At 52.0% G+C, this 19,511-nt stretch overlaps 1 protein-coding gene across 1 annotated transcript in view; it reads left to right on the top strand.

Moving 5' to 3' along the window:
• Positions 1-3,178: 3,178 nt before the first annotated feature.
• The window catches only part of Rtn4rl1 (reticulon 4 receptor like 1), a 72,558-nt gene continuing 56,225 nt past the window's right edge, over positions 3,179-19,511 (top strand). Inside the window, exon 1 of the mRNA XM_034504939.2 lies at positions 3,179-3,684. Within this exon, the coding sequence (XP_034360830.1) occupies positions 3,672-3,684 (13 nt within the window). The 5' untranslated portion in view covers positions 3,179-3,671. The remainder of the gene's footprint in view (positions 3,685-19,511) is intronic.

Raw genomic sequence — 19,511 nt, 5'->3', positions numbered from 1 at the left:
GCAGGGCGGAGACTAAAAGAGATGAGGGCGGTGCTACAATGGGCACCAGTTGGTACAAAAGGTCTGGACTCTCTAGCTTCTCGGTGTTCCCTTGCTCCCATGCTCTTCTCTAGCCTAGTTCAAAGCTATTACTCCCAGATGAGTGTTCCTAAAGGAGTTCTGCGACCTACCGGGCCTTCCTGTTGCTCCCCACCTTCACCCTGTTTCTTTCCTTGCAAGGTGTAGCCTGTCAGCTGAGATGGGCACATTCTCTACCTCAGAGAACTCTGCTGTCCCAGCAGGATGGAGCCTTAACACCTACCAGCCCAGCTCCCAAGCCGAAAGCTTGGTGTGGATCTTTATGTATCCATCCTGTGGAGGGTCGACATAGAGGAAGCTGGTACTCAAGGGAGAAGCTGGAAACTAAAAAGGCTTTCTTGGAAGCACAGGGCAGCCTGAGGCCTCAATTCCCCAAACCTCCTGGGTCCTGGCAAGCCTTTGCCCTCTCTAGTCTGTCCTTCAGGCTATAGCCCTTTTCCTGATCAGTGGACAGCACTCCTGGGACCCCAAAGAGAAGGCAGAGCAGTCAGCAAGACAGCCTTGACCTTTGGAAGAACAAAGCACCTGCGGGGCTTACCCTCAGCCTTCAACAACCCGGTCACCAGCACTCTGAACCCCCACTCCCATCCTCCTCTCTCTGCAGTGGTGAGCACAGCTGTCCCTTTAAGACAGCTCTGTGGCCTCAGGCTCCCCTGGAGGCCCTCCCTGCTTAGAAACCCCTAATTAAGGTGCAGAGAGATGTAAAAACAAGCAGCCAGGTACAGGCCTTGCCTGGGAGGCTGCTCAGAGGAGAGAGCAAGGCAGACTGGGAATGAGCAGCCAAGGGAAGGGGTGGAAAGGGCCACTGCCCCTTCAGTCTCTGCAACTCTTAAGATAGGTATAGCTTGACCCAGAATGTCCTCATCAAGGAGCAATCATTCACCTTAATAAGAGTCCAGCCTGGGCTTCCTGTGTCTCCCAACTACTTGGACATCCCTACCCCTCAGTGCATTCTGGAGCCCACTCTGCCACCTCAGCATACCAAAGCCTAGTCTGCCTGTGGTCAGCTTCCATTCTAGCTTTAGCTTCAAGTTCTATGGTGGAAAGACGGGTGCACTGATGGCTCAGTAGCTTCTCCCCAGCAACTGTCTCATCTCCAGGGACCTTTACCTGGTCAGAGGTATGCACCATCTCCTAACATTGCTGTACAGCTCTGTCACACATGAACAGCCCTGCCCCCACTTAGGAGACCACATGATGCAGAGGAAGACTGCAGTGCACAAAACCATCATGATCGTGTCCCTAAGACCCTGAGCAGGACAATGGTAACTGTCAATCAGCTTGGGCTGAGGACACTTCCATCTGTCCATGAGGGTCCCCCTTCCTGAGTTACTCAGCAGTCTGAGTAATTACTGCCTGATGAGAAGGCAGGCTTGATGTAACCCCCTCCCCCATTACACCACAACACCCACCGACAGCCACCCCCAGCCCCTGGCTGGACTCCAAGTCAAGATCCAGCCCTCCTAAATCCCAAAATAACTGCTTCTCACACTCACACCGCCCAAGTTTGCCCAATCTATTGGAGTTGATGGGGCAAGGGGGTCATGGGGAGGCGGCACCGGAAGGTGGGAAAATGAATAGCAAAGCCCTCATCCAGTCCCACAGTTTAGTACTGATTGCTGGGTGCTGTTGAGCCAGTTGTCTAGCCTCTCTGGGCCTTAGTTTTCTGGCGTGTCTCCACAGCTCTGTCCCAGAGTTTAGTCCTCCAGGGCTGAGGTAGTGCAGAATCAGTGAGTCCTGCAGCTAGCAGGAACTAAGGAATGTCTCAGAGTTCCCAGCCCTAGAAGAACCAAGCTCCTTTGTGCATACTGTCCTTTCCAGGTGGTCTTCTCTACCTGTTGAACCCAGACTTCAAGAGCACCTTTTCTGATTCTCCCTTACACCCAGCTCAAACCAGTGGGGGGTGGGGGGCGGGGCTTAGGGTTCTGAGTATCTGTTTTCGTGCATAAATGATAAGGGCCTTGTTTTTAATTTTCCTATCACGCCGCCTAGGTTACTCCTCAGAGAACTTAGAGCTCTGTTTAGATGGCAGCTGTCACATCAGTTCCACTTCCACCCCAACCCCCACTCGCATCCCAGATCAGCTCCAGAGCAACACCTTGCTTGTCTTTCTTCCAGACACTTCCATTATCTAAACGTTTCTCTTTTGGTCCTATTAGAATATAAATTTGAGGACGAAAACCTCTTTTTCACTGGCTGAATTTTCACATAGTGTAATACATAGAACTCTTAATATGTTCAACGAGTGACCTGGCCCAGTCTTTTTCCTCTTAGGGAGTCCTTCTTACCCTAGGCCAGTAGGGGGTGCCGGCCTCCACCTAGGATCTCTGCTGGCTTGAACCTTCTCAGCACTTGGCCCAAAGGGCCCCTGCAGGACCGACCGGCTTTCCAGGCGGTACCTCCTCCCTGTTTGGAGAATCCTCTCATGGGCGGGGTCTGTGTAGGACTAAAGGGGACCGAAGGCCTTCCAGACAGAGATAGCCTACCTGAACCCCCATAGTTCTTTATATGATTTGCAACTGGTCATCCCTGAATGCTAGCTGTCCCGCACATCTGTCCCCAAAGAACTCTGGATGGGGGGGATGGCTATGTCGCCGGAGCAGTTCTGGGCAGGGAAGAGCCGTCGAGCCTCACAGGAAGGAAGGGACACGGGTCAGGGAAGAGACGGGGCAAGGGTGTTGGACTTGTCATCGGGACTCAGGGCCGCTACAGGGTTCCAGCGGCTTCTCTTGATGACCTCCAGCCGCGAAGGGCAAACTGGCGGGGGCTGGGCTGCGGGTGCGTGCTCGGAGAAGCCTGCGGGGCCGGGGAGGGCTATTCCAGTGGCCCGACGACCGGCCGAGGACTGGGGCAGGTACTTGGACGGACGGGGACCGAGGATCATCCCCGGGGGCAGGTGCAGTGAAAACACCTTGGAAGGCGGCGCCGCACGGCTGAGCGCCGCTGCCCTGGGAATAGGACGGCGCTCCGCACCGCGAGCTGAGAGCACTTTCATAAATTTTGTATGGGAGGCGCTCCGTGAGCGGGGGCGGGGAGCGGAGCGGGAGGGAGGGAGCTGAAGAGCGAGGGAGGGAGGGAGGAGGAAGAGAGGTGGGGGAAGCCGGGGGGAGGAAGGGAGGCGCCCCGCTCGGCGGATCGCTCGGTCCTGCAAACGCGCGCCGGGCGCTTTCCCGGAGCTGGGCTGTGCGTGCGAGCGCCCTTTTGCAGCAGCCGCTGCCCGAGGGGGCGGGGAAGAGGGGGACATCGGCTGGCCGGCCAGGGGGCGGCGTCCCCCCTCAAAACCGCCTGCAAAGTGTTTGGGGAGGCAGAATCAGGCCGCCGGCTCGGCGGAGCAAGCCACTCGCCCCGGGGCTGAACGAGCGCACCCCGTTGGTTGGCAGCGCCGCGGTTGCTAGCAGGCGCCGGTGCCCAGGGCGCCGGGCTTGGGCTCACCATGCCCCTGCGGGACCGGGCTGCCGGGCACAAGCGGATTCCCGGCTTGCCCCCGCCTCGACGCGCTCGGATTAGCTGCAGCTGGCGCCCAGGGATTTGAATCTGGACCCCAGGAGGGAGCGCGCCTAGGCCGACCTCGGAGCGGCGGCCCCGCGGCCAACATGCTTCGCAAAGGTGAGTTGGAACCTCAGGGGCAAGTTGGAGTTACAAGGAACCAGGTCGAGCTACGAGCCCCGGGAGCCGTCGAACGCCAGGGAAATGGGTCCCGGAAGCAGCCCCCCACTAGCTAGCTGGCTTTTGTCACAGGCACCCGCCGTGCGCCTGCTGCTGGAGCTGAGCTCCCTTTGGTGGCCTGTTGCGAAACACGGGGTTTGTTCATGGATCGAGTGGCCAGGCCTCAGGGATCTGTCTTGAGGGCTCAGAGACCAGAGTGAGAAACCTTTGGTAAAAAGGGAGCTGGCCTCCTGGGACCTTTGCTTCGCCACTATAAAGTTTTGCACTTGCAGGCTCCATCCCCTGCGCGGGCACCCGCCCCTGCTTCTGCTGCTTCAGCACCGAGTACAACCCGCGCTTGGGTGCAGGCAGCGGTCAGTCACCGCGCGGCCCCGGCGCTCATCACCGTTCCTAACTCCGGAGGCGCGCCGGGACGCAGGCATCTTCCCAGCATCCTAGCCTTATCCCCGGGGACCAGCCCTGAGCACTCAGCGGCCGAGGGTGGGGAGTGGCAAGTGCCAGAAGTCCGGTTCCTTAAACTTTCCTAATGCCTGGATCAGAGGGACGCAACCGCTAAGGCCATGCTGGCAGTGTGCACGGCCGGAGCCAGGCTCAACTTAACGGGCGCTGGCTGGGCGACCATCTCGCCCAGACTCCTCCGCAGCAGGAGCGGAGCAAAGTTGGCGCCGGTGCCCGGGAAGTCCTGCCGCGCCCCCACGTGGTTGCCGTTCTAGGTGTTGTCCCTCCGGCCCAGAAAGGGCAGGTGACCACACGTGAGCCCGCGGACCCGTTACCCTCTGCTCCCCACCTCTGCGTGTCTCTTTGCGCTGAAGTCCCTGTGTGCTAGCTGTGGCGCCCCGCTGGGATTCCCTTGTCCCTTGCCTCAGCCCGGCGGCTGCCGAGCCTTGGTGCCTGATGCTGGCTGCTCCCGCCCTGCGGGAACCAGCTGAGGCGGGAGCTCAGGTAGCGGAGGGGCCTGATCCCTGCGCTCCAGCCTTAATCCGCCCCTGTTTCCATGGCAACAGACCGAGGTGTCGTAAGCACAGGATTCTGACCTCACAGCAGGATGGGGAAGGAGAAAGCGGGCAGGGGGTGGTGGCAGAGGTGGGGGGGAGCGAAGCCCTGAGATGGGCGGAGAGAAGCAGATATCGGGAGATGGGAGAGAGCCAGATAAGCAGGTCAGACAGGTGGGTGAAAAAGCCACGCCTTCTTTATGAAGCGAAAAGGCTGAGTGGTGGTCCAGCCTCGGGCAACCGTAGAGGTTTGTTTGTCCCATCGTATAAGAACAACCCCAAACTTGTGTGTGACTTGTGCCCTCCACGTGGGTCAACACATTACGGGGGGGGGGGGGGGACACGACACAGTGCTTTTCGTTGTGGTGTGGGGCAAGTCTCTGCAGTAGTTAGAAGAACCGCTTTACTGTTTAACACCCCAGTTCCTTTTCTTACAGAAAGACACAAAAAGTCACTTCAGCCACTCAGCAGTGCTGAGTGCAGCTGGAGTGCAGGCCAGTATGTCTGCACAGAGAAGATGATTTTTAAAGAGCTGGAGACAGTGGAGTCAGAAACCTGGGCATGGAGCATGTAGACTCGCTCTAGTGGGGAAAGCGTCCCAGGCAATTTTGAAAAGGCTGCCATGTCTGGGCTGCAGGTCTGTGATGGAGATAATGGGGAAAAACTGACATCTCATTTCCCTTCTGGTCTTTTGTCTTTTGGCAGTTTACAGTTAAGAATGAACCACAAAGCAGCCCACACACTTTATTTATATGGCTTAGGTGCCCGGGGAGGCTCCAGCAGCCTCCAGTAGCTCTCTGGTACCCTTGCTAGCCAGAAGCCCAGCTCTAGATAAGCCCAGTGCATTCTGGGGGGATGCTCCCTGGGAGAAGGATCCTTTCCCTACTTAAGAGGTAGCCACTGAAAGCTTGGGTTCTTTCTCCCAGCACAGATGAGGTTGGCTAGAGAGATTCCATCAGTTGAGGTTCACACCTGGGTTGGTTTGAGGGAAACAGAGCAGAGAAGCCCTTGCCAAGGCTGGGCGGGGTGTGGGTGGCCTGGAGCCTGCTCCTGGGACACTGTGTGAGCAAATGATTTCTGTTTTGGTCCTCTCCTGGTCAATTTTCTCTTTGGGGGACTGATCCAATACCATAGATTTGTCTTTTCTGCCCACACGTGGAGGAAGCTGAGATTCTTTGTGTGGATTCTAGGTGTGTGCCCAAAAGCCAAAACATGCCTCAGGCTAAGGACAAAGGAGGTGGCCATTGAAGTTTCTGTTTGTAAATTTGTTCCCCAAAGCTCCAAAGGGCAAGGTTTGTGGGTTGGCTTGAGAAGACAGTTGCCTAGCTGATACCGGATCCTACCTACATGGGGTCCTGGACTAGAGTGAGTTTAATGGTTTATGATTTGGAAGTAGGGATTGAAGGAAGAATAAAAAGACCCTTCCTAGAGGAGAGGGAACAAATAAACCCCAGACCAGGAGAGTCATCGACTGATTTCTGATTGTCCTAGTAAAGCTATCCCTGTCAGGTCTTTTGGGGGCTGGGGGACATATCTTTATCTCTTAATAAACTCCACTGGCCACCACCTCTGGAGTGAAATCTAGCTGCTGACAGTGATGAAGGCTTCAGCCGCTGCTCTGCCAGTGTTCCCAGCTCATCCTACCCTGACAGAACCTGAGATATAAAAAGGAAGCCTCTGGTCAAGAGAAATGAGAGGCATCAGGGCAAGCAAGGCCCCCGAGCCACCCAGCATTCTCCAGGAAGGAAGAGCGGCCTGCTGGGGGTTTTGCTATGCCAGAGTTGCCTGCTTAAGGTCAGGATCTATGGTTTTCATTTTTAGAGCGATAAAAACGGAATGCAAATCAGGAGCCTCTGGGCTAATACAGAGCCCTTTCCTTAAAGTTTTTGTCTTGTTAAGCAAGGAAATAGAGTGCCAAATAAGCTTTGTTAAGTGGCAGTCTAATTAATAATTTAAAATTGTGTAGTTGTCTTTCATTAGGATTTATCTGTACATCAACCACAAAATCAGTCAAACACACTCATTTATAAGTTAATGCCATCCCTAAATAATTCAGTAAGTTCTAGATTAAGGCCTGCAACCCAGTAAGATGCATTGTGTTCTCCTGGTGTCCATACCCAGATGGGTTGGCTGGGTAGCTGAGTGGTCTTCTCTGCTGGGGGTGGAGGGGAAGGTGGAGGCAGAGGGAGAAAATAGTGTGGTGCTGTCAGGTGGCTGGTGGATTCCGCAGAGTTCCCTTGGTGATGTGAGAGCCTCCTGGGGAGGTTCGCATCTCTATCTGCATCTCTGAGAACACTGGGGACCCAGGGCTGTGGCAGCTTGGGTCTTCTTAGCCCCAATGGAGAAAGAAAATAGACCACATGGATGACCAAGGCACTCTTTTCTGCTGGGGGAAAGATGTGGCGGAGACTTATGAGCTCTTTTCTAGAGAGAACTGAGAGAGTTGGCCTCTTTAATCCAAATCCAGGCACGAAAGCAGAATTTCAATGTCCCCAGCCTGCTTCATCCCAGTCTAGGGATGCAGCTTGGTGGAACCTACTTCACCAAAATTCTTCTTTCATAATTGGACAACTGGGGTCTCCTCATAGCTCCTGGTCCTTACTTCAGAAAAGAAACGCTAAAAGGAGTTGTTTTAGGGGCACTCAGGGAGGGAGAAGGAGCCGCTTGTGAAGTCGGAGGGTGGGTCTCATCTGTAGCCGGAAGGAAGGTGTGCAGGTTTTGTTTTGCTGTTGTATTGTGTTGTTTTGAGACAGGGTCTCACTCTGTAGCCCTGGCAGTTCTGGAACTCTCTATGTACACCGGGCAGGCCTTGAACTCACAGAGACCTCCTTGCCCCCACCTCCCAAGTGCTGAGTCAAAGGCAAGTGCCACCACACCCACCGATCAGGGAGGTAAGGACAGAAGTGAGCTTGGACAAGGTAGACAGTGTTTGATCCAGTTCTTATCATGACAACTTGGGGTCATTTCCCTGATATTGAACCTTTAGATCTGTTTTCTATGAGGAAACTGTCTAGGACCTGAATTCCCAGCATGGATACTGGTCCCTCACTGTAGGAATGAGCTCCAGATCTTCCGGGCTTTTGTTCCACCGCCCTTTAGAGGACTCAACACTACTATGGCAAGCCTGGTAGAGAACCATAGCAGATGTTTGTCCGGGCCTAGGAGATGTTCTTGGCTAAGTCTGACAAGAGGAAGTCTCATTAGGAAAAGGCAGGGAAGGGAAGGGTAGGGGTTGGGCCTCTTGACCTGAGGTAGAGTTGCCAACAGATGAGGCACAAATAAGGAGAGATTGTGGGGTAAATCTACCTCTAAGCTCTAGACACATCCTTGAATAGGGCCTGAGAAAGGACAGAGCAGTTTGTGCCAATGAGCTGAGGAGGGAGCAGGCATCATGAAGGATGTCAAGAACGGGTCTGTTTGGTACCATCTGCAGTGAAGGAGTGGCTAAGGTTAAAGCAGAGAGGAGATGACAGGGAGGGAACAGATGGCCAAGGAAGCAAAATGGCTGGCAAACGGGAACAGAGTCTCCAGGGACAGCAGGAGGCAGGACCTCAGCACTGAGTGCCGGAAGCAGCCCTTTCCTCAGAGTGTGATGGCCAGGCCACCCTGGGGTAGAGTCAGGGAGCTAGCTGGGTATGGTGGCACACGTAATCTGGCACCTAGGAGGCTGAGGCAGGAGGATTGAGAGTTAAGGGCCAGTATGGATTACACAGTAAGACACATACACTTCATACACACACACACAGGAGAGAGAGAGAGAGAGAGAGAGAGAGAGAGAGAGAGAGAGAGAGAGAGAGAGAGAACTGGGGATGTGGCTCAGTTGTAGAGCATTTATCTAGTACTGTGCACAAGACACTAAGTCTATCACCATCGATATGGGAGGAAAACTGAAACTGAGTGAGCCATGGATAGAAGGGAGGGAGGGACTTCTCATGCTGGAGGACCTAGGCTGGACACCCTTCTCCCGTGCAGGTGCCTTTTCGGTATTGATGAGCTGAGCAAGGAGGCACCCCTGGGTCAGCATCTCCCCAGAGCAAGGCAAAGCCACCTTGGATCTCCAGGCATACTTGAAGGAGAGAGCTGGGAAGGGATTCAGATGTCACCAGGAGATGGACAGCAGGGGATGGCTTGTTTCTCCTAACTTACTTGGCTCCACTTGTGCCAACCGGTGCCCTCCTATTAGCAAAAGCTGTTCATATCTGCTTAACACTTTCTGTGGGCTAAGCTACATGCCCGTCACCATGCCATCTGCAGCAAGACCCAAGGACACATATTCTCACTTTAAGGACAAGGAAGCCGGGAGAGGTGGTTCTGCCGCTAAGAGTGCTTACTGCTTTTGCAGAGCCAGGGCTCAGTTCCCAGCACCCACATCAGGTAGCTCATAACTACCTGTAGCTCCAGCTTCAGGGGATCTGACATCTTCTGGCCTCTGCAGGCACCCATACACAACACACATACCCACACACAGAGACACATAAGTAATATAAGAATAAAAAAAGAAAAACTGAAGCACATGGAGATTCATGCAGTCCTCAAGCCCAAGCCTCCCAGCTAGCCTCCTGCTGCCTCTGGCTTGGTCCAAGCCTCTGGGAAGAGCCCACATGCTTCTCTTTCTTTCACCCCCTAACCCCCACGGGCTCATGTGCCCATCTGTCTAGATTTCTATGACATTTGTTTTGTGGGGTGCTGATGAATCATTTGTGTCCTGGTAGTTTCCCCCAGAAAGCTCCTTGGCCGGGGTCCAGAGCCTTGAACCACTGTCTCTTGGTTCTTCTATTTGATGGCCCCCTCTGAATCCTGTGGCTACATCCCTTTCCCTTGCTCTTGCTCTGGGTTCTTTATTGCCAGCAGACATGGGACAGTAGACCAAGAGCTCTCCTGCCTGCATCAAATTCCTGAGAAAAGCCCAAGCCCATGACTTATTTGAGCTGGTCATATACTCTCAGCCCTCCCCAGAGGTTGCTCTCCCTGGCACTTCTCCCAGGCTAACAGGACTGAGCAACACAGCCACACCCACACTGGTGAGGTAGGTGGTCTCTGGAGCAACATGCTGGCCAGGGTAGGTGGCAGCTGATAGGCTGGTTGAGATAAATGATTCCACTTGTACTGGTTTTTCTCTTGTTATGGTCCAGCCATAGCCTACCAGCCAGGATGGCAACTGCAGGACTCAGAAATGTTCTGTACCTTTCCAATCACAGCAAATTCCCACATGAAGCAAGGTAGAGTCTATCTGAATCTTGAGGTGTGGAAGAGCAAAATCCCTCTTCAGAGGGGAGGCTTCCCTCTACTCAGGAGGCATTTGACCTAACAGATACAATGGGTGCTTCTGAGCCTGTGATTACTGCCACATCAGTCAAAGAAGTTTGGAGATGAAACTGCAAACAGCCTATCAGTCTAATTCATGAGAGTCACTCTGGGGGCTTCTGTGCCAGCAAAGTAAGAGGGTTGGCACAATGCAGTGTGTGTGTGTGTATGTGTGTGTGTGTATGTGTGTGTGTATGTGTGGCACACACACACCTGGTGAGCATTCAACAGGCTCCCAGAGTGTTCATGTCCGCTGTTGCAAAGCAGCACACCCCAAGTGCACTGGCACAGATGTTGGCACCCACGCTCTCATCCACTAGCATGGCTTGATGCCACGGCAGGATGGTGAGACACTCATTTGGGGGGCGCAGGAGTGGGTGGGCCAGTGTGGTTGTGTGCCACATGTTGGGGACAAAGCTTGGTGAGTGGGTGTGTGGCTCACCCTATAAGTGGGTGGGTGGGCACGACTCACTGCTTGTCTGCCAGGGGACGAGCCACTGCAGCCCCCAGAGACAGAGCCTCTTGTCAGTTTACTGGCTTTTTTCCAGAGGGTGCTAGCATCGTGGTGACAATTTTATTAGTCTACAGGAAACAGAGCAAAAGTCTTCCTTGAGTCAGTAGGAAAGCTGGGCTCCAAACTCTTAACCCATGGAGGTGGCATATAAGTTGCTTCTGCCTTCAAATGATCAGGGCTCTCTCTGGGCTCATGACCAGCTGATTGTGAAGGAGGCCTTTACATAGGCTTATGTAGAGAGATTCATGAGGCCCTTGGGGGGAAATTGGCATTCTTCTTACTATGATTTATTTATAGGGCGATTGGATGATGGGATATGGAGGCCAAGGTGCCTCCATTAGCAAGAAGCATACAAGGCAGGAAGCCTTGCTCTGCGTTTGACATTTAGTGGGGCGACTCCTACCAGGGAGCTGCTTTTTCTGTTAGAAGGCTTTTCCTTTAATGTTCTATTCATGGACTTGTCTGGGCAGGCTGAGGGAAAGAAGGAACATGTGGTGAGCCGGGCCAGGGACTGAAGCTGGACAGTCTTAGGGAGATGGAGCCTGAGGAGGTCACTTAGTGGCCAGTGTGGGGACAGCCTGGATGCTGGAGGAGAAAGGCTCTGCTCTCATACTGCAGGTAGCTTGCTGGCCTGCCACCTCTCATTGTCATGTGCTTCATGTGACACAATGTGTGTTTACTTTCCTGTCTTTTTCTCCCCATGAGCTGATTGCAGCCCTCTGGCAACCTTGGCCTTGGCTGGGGTGACATCCTTTTCTTTCTGGGAACTGTGGAATCATGGGAAGAAGAACCTCAGAACTGGAATTCTGGGACTGGGTAAGGGTCTATCTCTGTGACTGAGTCACTAGGACCCTGGGCATATCTCTTTCTCTTTAAGCCTCAGTTCACCCACTTCTAACATGGTAGGACTGATAGTCTTCTGGATGCTTCTCAGCAGTAGAACAGTGTCTTCAACGTTACCCAGTGTCAGAGGCAGGAATATACAACACAAGAGTGGGGTCCTTGCCACAGCTAAGGGAGGAACCTTCTTCCACTGCCCTGCCACCCTGCCTGCTTCTCCAGTTTAGAGGTTTGTGGATCTACTGGGATCTGTCCTAGCAAAGCTTTGCACACTGGATGGCCACTGGTGTGTTAATAGGAAGAACATTCCTTCTCCTTGGAGCACAGGCTCTGCAGGAAGGAGCTTGTTTCCTATAATTCACTTTGCACCCTGTGACGACCGCTTGGCTCTGGCTCTCCCATCCTGGTGTCCTGGGAGGGGTTATCCTGTACCAGCAACCTCCACGTACCCACTCCCCCATCATTCCCCAAGCTAGACTTTGTCATTGTGGCACCTTGACTCTGTTGACTGTCCTATCTCCCCTGACTTCCATCATGGCCACCTCCTGGGTCTTTCCCAGTTACCTCTTGCTGCTGCTTCTCAGCTTGCCCCTCCCACCTTCATCTCCTCTGCCATCTTCCATTGAGGCACTTCCCTGGAAAGTACCTCCCTCCACTCTGCTCTGGAAGGCTTTCTGACAACCCCCTCTGCCTATCTCAGGAAATAGGCTGCTTTTGATGCACCTACTCAGCTGACCCTCGGATGTCCCCACAAGTTGCCTCCCTAGTACCTCAAAATCTGGCATCTCTGGAGCTCTACTTGCCCCTGCCTCTGTGTCTCAGCAAGCTGCACACACACACACACACACACACACACACACACACACACACACACACACACACATACATTTTGGTATCTGGCACCATCTTTTTACCATGTACTACTTCCTAAGAACTGGAAGTCCTGGGTGATGCACTCTCCTGCCTCCTCTCTAGAGCCATCCTGGAATGAGGTCTTGGGGACCCTTCACTCCTCCTCCTCCTTTGCTACTGTCTTAGCCTCCACCCCAGCCCAGCTGCCTCTCTGCCTCCTCCACTGCCTTCACCCACTGTGAGCTTTTCACTGTGGCAGGATTCCACAGTGCTATGTGCTTTCCTCACTCTCACTAGTTTATTTTTTTTCATAGACACATTAAGACCGTACATATTTATGGGGTACCATGTGATGCCTTGTCACTCACTTGCTTAAAAACCCTCAGTGGTTTTCTCCTCCAGGGGATGGCCCAGACTTCCTAGCCTGGCTGTCAAGCCCTCCCACCTCCCCCTACCCACACTGAGACTTCCTCTCCCTTCTCCATACTTTGAACTCTAAGCTCCAGGTCTACTCAATGACTTTCCATCTGACTGAGTCATGGTTCTTCCTCACCTCTAAGGATGTGCACAAATAAATTTGCCTAGAATACTTTTTGCTGCTGCGTTCTCCTGCACTCCTGCTCTGTAGATGGCAGCTGATACCCTGCCTGCCTCCTGGGAACTCATCCCTAGACTAGAGTGGGGTGCCTGTATCTTCCTGTGCTGGCATTTACCCCCCAGGTTAGCAATAACTTTTCTATTGTCTATCCCCAATGGTCAGTTCAGTTCCATGAAAATGCTGGCCGCCATTTCCCCGTTGTCCTTCTAAACTCACTCATAACCCTGCTGTCTGCCCCACAAGGTCAGCTTGTCCAAGTTCAACATGGACTTCTGTTCAAGGGGAGGTGAGCCACCATGACTTCTCTGTACCCCATATGAAAAGTCACCCACAGGTTTTCCCAGAAGTCCAGCCAGCAAGGATTCAAGCAGGTAGTTTCCGTGGGAAGTGATCCTGGGAAATGCCAGGAGCAAGTGATGAGCTGACAGAGGGAAGGCAAGAAGCCAAAACAACGTGTTACTGCATAGCTTCCCACTGGGGCTATCCAGAACTTAGACTCACTGGGGAAACTTTGGGGTACAGTTTAAGAGAGCATGCATCTCCTTTACCTTACCCCAAGAGGAAAGCAGGGAAGCCTGGTGGGTATCTATGCCACCCGCAAGCATTCAGGGGCCAACCAAGAGTTTTGGAGAGGTATTAATGTCCAGGTGCTTTTAACCTGCTCCAGGGCCGAGCAAAGACAGCTCCATTGCTAGACAAAGCCTGTGGCAAAGCAGGGGTTGGAAGGCAGGCCCTGGCTACATCTGCTACCCAGCATCTGCCAGCGCTGTTCTGCATTTGGGTTCAGTTAAGAGTACCCTCTCCTCCTTCAGCCTCAGTATGTGGCTCAGGGTTTCTTGACTCCCCTGTTCCTACTTTATAGATTCATCAAACTACTCAATCCATGAATACTTGGTTTCTTACCAAGATCTAACTAACCCACCATCCTGCATAAAGTATAGTGCTACAGAATGGCATTCAGTAAGACAAGTTCACATCAATAAACTAATCCACGTGTCTCCATGGGACGTGTGACTAATAAATGCAGGTTGATTCACACATTGACACAAGTACAAACAACTTACCAGGAAAACTTAACGTTCACATTGTTTTATAGCCATAAGATTAAATCATGAAATCCTCCGGGGTTTTGTTCTGTTTCTTTGATACAAGACTTTACTATATTGCCCAGGCTGGCTTTGAACTTCCAGGTTCTAGCCTTTCTACTGTCTTGGTCTCTAACTGGGATTTCAGATGCCTGACTCACTTTAGAGCTTTCAGAACAAAGTCCCTGGAGCCAGGAGAAGCTGTAGATTTGGGGCCAATGGTGTTTTCTGTACAACTCCCACCCCTACCCTAAGCAGCAAGGCCAGGTCTAATTAGCTCCAAGTCATGGGAGGTTTAGAGGCTGGAGGAATTAAATAGCTTGTGCGAACCTAGGGCTGTCAAAGTTTTCAGTCTTCTCCTCCCAGGTACAGAAAGGGCTGTATGTGTAGACCAGAGAGGCATTCAGCAGGACAGGCTCTGGAGGATAGTGGAGTGTGTGTGCGTGTCTGTGTGTGTGCATACTGTGTGTGTGCATGTGCGTGTGTGTCCCTGTCCGTCTTGTGTGTGTCTGTTACACATGACACACACACTCTCACTCCAAAAAGTTTACTCTTGGATTTGGCAGATTTTTTGGAACAAAATCTGCACTATTGATTCTGTGGCAAATGAAAATCTCTGGCGGACACTCTGGGCTTCCAAGATCTGAACTGTTTAAATGAGGCTGGACCAGACAGGAGGAGGTGAAATTGCTAACCGAAGCCGGTAACCGAAGCCAAGCGCAGGTGGTGCCCGGGGTGAGAAGGCTGCTCTCTTTGTCTTCTCTCTGTCTGTGAAAATGACTTGCTCCTTTGAACTGATCCTCTCCTCTCCTCACAGGACGCCTCGGGGGTTGTTGCCCAGGCCTGTGGTTTCAATAGAAAATCTGAGCAGAGAGAGAGAGAGAGGCTGGCGGCCCTGCACAGGGTCAGACACAGGGAGGCTGCTGAAGGGTACATTTTATCACCCAATCCAATGGTGGGGCAGAAGCTGGCCAGGGGCTGGCTGCAAGTGGTGGTGGTTTTCTTCTTCCTATAATTGGCCTACTGCCCCTGGTGGGTGGGCCAGTGAGTCTGCCTTGAGGACACATTTGATTGTAGAATCAACGCTTGTTGGAAATGGACGAATGTTGCAAGATGAGCAACCCATGCTCCCAAGCCTCCAGGAAGGAGATGGCTCACACAGGCCTCTCTGCAGCTCCCCTCCTGGCCTCTTCCCTACCCAGCCAGCTCCACCTCCTTTACCCTGCTTTTGACATCCCTGGATTGTGATCTTGCCTGTGGCTCCATAAGGCTACCTGAGGCTTACTCTTTAAGTAGGCCTTTCTGCTTCTCCTCCCACAATGCACTGCTTCATGCTCTGTTGTTAGTATAACCAGTTGTATTTACCAGAGGTGAACCACAGATTGAGCCAGCCAGACCCATGGTTCTTGTCAAGATATGTAAATGGGATATGACTACCTTTAGATTTTCTCTTCATGGGGTTAGGCAAAATGAGAGAGGGTTGTCTGTCATTCTATTAAAGATGGATGTTACAACTGTTGGGATTTTAGTTTTTGTTTTGTTTGAGGCATGGACAGTCTCTGTAATTCAGACGAGCCTTAAAATTACTATGTAGCCTAGGCTGGCTTTGAACTCACTACAGTCCTCCTGTGTCTACCTCCCAAATGCTATGATGACATAAGCCACTGTACCTGGCTGAGTGTAGTGGCTATTGACTGGTGGCCTATTGCTATCTGGGCAGGGAATGATGCAATGACTAAACTATGCCCCCTTCTTTTATGCAGCATACATGATAGTTGGGGGTGGGGAAGTAGGTAATAAACCACTGATTATAATCTCTCCAGTAAGGCCAAGTGCTTAGCAGAAAATCTGCAGAGTTAATTAAAGGATAGAAGGTAACCAGAGAGCTTTTGATTTAGAGAGATTGGCTGTGAAGCCTTTCTGATAAGGCGATATTGGAACTGGGGCCTAAGCAGAGGGAAAGAGGGAGCTCCGTAGGTGATCAGAGCCACTTCAACCTGGGAAAAGGTCTCCCTACAGCGAAGTACAAAGACTATGAGGCACAGGTGTGCCTGTTGGTTTAGCTGACTGTTCTGGGGATTGGAGCAGGACTAGCATTCAGAGGTGTGCTTCACATTCCCCTGGAGAGGATGAAGGCCTGGGGCCCCATCCCAACCTCAGAGACCAAGGCAACTGTCATGATGAAGTGAGGAAGGTTTGGTGGGCCTGCTGAACCCTTTACATCAACATTCGATAGGTTTCTTGGCTATTTCTGTGGCCCCAGCAATGGTCCGAGACATGGTCAAGGGTTGGGTCCCACTGCCCTTCTTTTATACTGCAAAGCACATGCATGGAACTGGGTTCCTATACAGTCTTGTCTGAGTGTTCACCTACTGCCTCCCACACCGGCCTTCTGGCTCTATTGGCTATCGGTGCTGGCCAGCCTTGGACTCCAGTGTGTTGTCATCATTTCCCACTTAGCTTTGTTTGGTTTTGGTTTTGGCCATGCTAGGGATCAAACCCAAGGCCCTATGAATGCTAAGCCAGCAGTCTGCCACTGGGCACATCCATTTCCTGGGTATCTGAATTTCACTGTGGTACAGAAGGGAGCAGATGATAGTTTAAGTGGAGTCCCTACTCCCAGGGAACTCAGCCTATTGGGGGAAACGCCATGTTAGGGAGAAGCCTGGCTGGAGAGAAGGGAAATGAAGCTGTAGGTGTTGAGGCAGGTGTTCAAGTTGGGGGGAGGTAGGTGTCTGGGGGCTGGTGGGGGGAGAAGGCTCTTCTCTCCTGCTCGCCTGGCTGGACTTTGAAACAACGAGCCTTTGAAAAAAAGGTTGGAGAAGTTGGAAGGCTGGGTGAGCAGCATAGGGCAGTCTTTGCTGTCTGTGTCACCAGGTGGCAGATCGGTGGTGGCAGATTAGTGGTCAGATAGATTGGCAGGACTTTATTATTGCAGAACCTTAATTACCAAGGAGGAGGAGGGTTGGTTAGCTCAACAGCCACAGAGTCTTTTTTTTTTTTTGAACTTGCCAAATAGTACACACCCATAGTAGAAAACCACAGGCTTTCAAAAAGGATAAAAATCACTGAAATCTCACAACCTAAGGAGCGAGTGCACGGAAGCACAGCGGCTGGAGGGCTTGGTGCTTCATCCAGCAGTTCCTTCCTACAGCTTATAAATGTGTCCTGGCTTACCTAATCCTATCCTAAACACCTTTCTTTTTCAGGAGTTTTATTAGGTAGCTCAGGTTGGCCTGGAATGCCTGGACTCTGATGATTCTTCTGCTTTCTGAGTGGCTGAGACCCCAGGCCTCTACCACTGTGTCCACTTAGTCCAGGTATCACAGCTTTTGTTGTTTGGAGACCTGGTCCTACTATGGTAGTCTTGGCAGGCCGAGAGCTCACTATGTAGATCAGACCGGCCTTGAACTCAGAGAAATTCTCTTTGTCTGTGCCTCCTGAGTGTTAAAAGGTGTGCCCCACCACAACAGGCCAAAGTTGAAGTCCTAAGGCTTGTGAATCCCCTATAATACGTCATGCAAAGTCTCCCTTGATTGGCAAGACCACTGGTAGAGACCACATTCTGGCTAACACCTGACAGATTTGGCTCTGTGCTTATTGACCTCGGAGAAAAAAGGTGGGGCCCTGCAGGGAGCTGGGTGGGTGGAAGCCACCATGAGAGGTGGCATCCATTGTGACACATGAGTATCCAATTAGAACCCAAAGCAAGAATCAGAAAGATGTTCTCTCCTCTCTCTCTCTCTCCCTCCCTCTGTCTGTCTCTCTCTCTCTCTCTCTCTCTCTCTCTCTCTCTCTCTGTGTGTGTGTGTGTGTGTGTGTGTGTGTGTACATACTGTGAACATGCCCTTAGTACTGAGTGAAGAAGGCTGTAGCTACGGAACCCGAGAGGGAGATTTACAGAGGCATGTGTTTTCTTTGATGCTGGGTGGTTTGTGACTATAGAAGAGTTTTGAGGATGGGGATGAAGAGGAATATGCCTCTTGCTCCTGACTGGTGCTGAGGGATTTGATGGGTTTTTAGACTCCTTGACTGAGGGTGTAGTTCAGTTGCTAGAGTACTTGCCTGGCAAGCATAAGTCCTGTGTTCCATCAGCACCATGCAAATGGAATGTGATGGCAAATGCCTTTCATCCCAGCTCTTGGGAAGCAGAGGTAATAGTGTCAGAAGTTCAGATCATCCTTCACTACATAGCAAGTTCAAGGTCACCCTGGATACATGGGGGCGGGGCAGGGGTGGTGGGATTGTAGATTCTTTGAAATTTGATGCTGAAGCCATCTGATCTCTCAGCTGAGGAAGCAGGCTCAGAGAGTCACAGATTTTCCCACTGTCACACAGCATTGAAAATAGTTGGCTTCAGGGCTAGGGGGATGGCTCAATGGGTAAAAGCACTTGCTGCTCTTCCAGAGAACCTGGGTTTGGTCCCCAGCAGCCACATGACAACTCACAACTCCCTGTGACTCTGGTTCTAAGGGGAATGGCCTTTGATGGCCCTCTTTGAACACTGGACATTCACATGGTGCACATACATACCCACAGGCAAGACTCACACGTAAAGTAAATCTTAAGGAAAAGATAATAGTTGGCTAATGGATTCCAAAGAATATTCAAACCAACTGGCAGTACACCCTTCTCTCCAGTGCCTCATCGCCAACTTCTCTCTGCAGAGCCTGGCCTCCCTGGCTTGGTCTGCTAGTGTCTGATTCTTAGTAGAGGCTTCCTCTCCACTGTAGGAGGGCTTGGGAGGGCAAAGCCTACCATCTGTAGTGGGGGTGGTTAGTGACTAAACACTGGATCTGGGCAGACCCAGGCTCAAATCCTGGGGGTTACCTTGTTCTTGAACTTGAGTTCCTTCCATCCACAAAATGGGGTTGTAGTAGTACCCACCTCATGGAGTTGAAAAGATTAAAGAAGATGTCTCAGACAAAGCTCTTGGTACTTAGCTGTGGCCTGACCCAGAATAGGCACTCTGTGAATGTGAATAGTAGCTGCAGTAACGTCCTTCCCTGGAGAATTCCTGCGTTGTCTTCCTCCTGCCCACCCCTGGCTGCTCTTTGAAGTTTAACTGCCTGTCATCCAAAGCTGAGACTTAAGAGAAGCCAGGACTGGAATCTCAGGGCCATCACAGATGGGCTACCTAGCATGGAGGGGATAGCTGTTTGGAATGAGTCTTTTCATTCTGATCTGAACTCTTTGCCCTGTCCATTAGGGGTGTGGAGATGTTGTGGACATCCTTGGACTGTTTATTGGCCAGGAAACCACAAGGTGAGGGTGGGCCTATCTACCAACCTCTGCCCACTCTGACTTCTCATCTGCCTCTTCTCTCAGAAAACAGGACCATGATCAGAAAAGCAAACCCAGCCCCAGCCTCACACCTTGGTCTCGTGGCTGTGAAGCAGACATGGCTTCCTGCATGGTTCCTCTGGGCCTTATGATGGGCCCTGCTAGGTTCCCCTTGTAGCCTCTGCAGATTAGGCTAAGCAGACAGGTAGAAACATTTTGAAAGTAGGCATTCAACTGTGACCAAATGCTTTTAATTCTCAGGGGCTCAATACTCAGGTGTGTTGTAGAAGCAGGAGGAT

Source organism: Arvicanthis niloticus, chromosome 6 (assembly GCF_011762505.2).
Source record: "Arvicanthis niloticus isolate mArvNil1 chromosome 6, mArvNil1.pat.X, whole genome shotgun sequence".
In the NCBI taxonomy this organism is placed as follows: domain Eukaryota; kingdom Metazoa; phylum Chordata; class Mammalia; order Rodentia; family Muridae; genus Arvicanthis; species Arvicanthis niloticus.
This window is presented reverse-complemented; position numbering and strand designations above follow the sequence as displayed.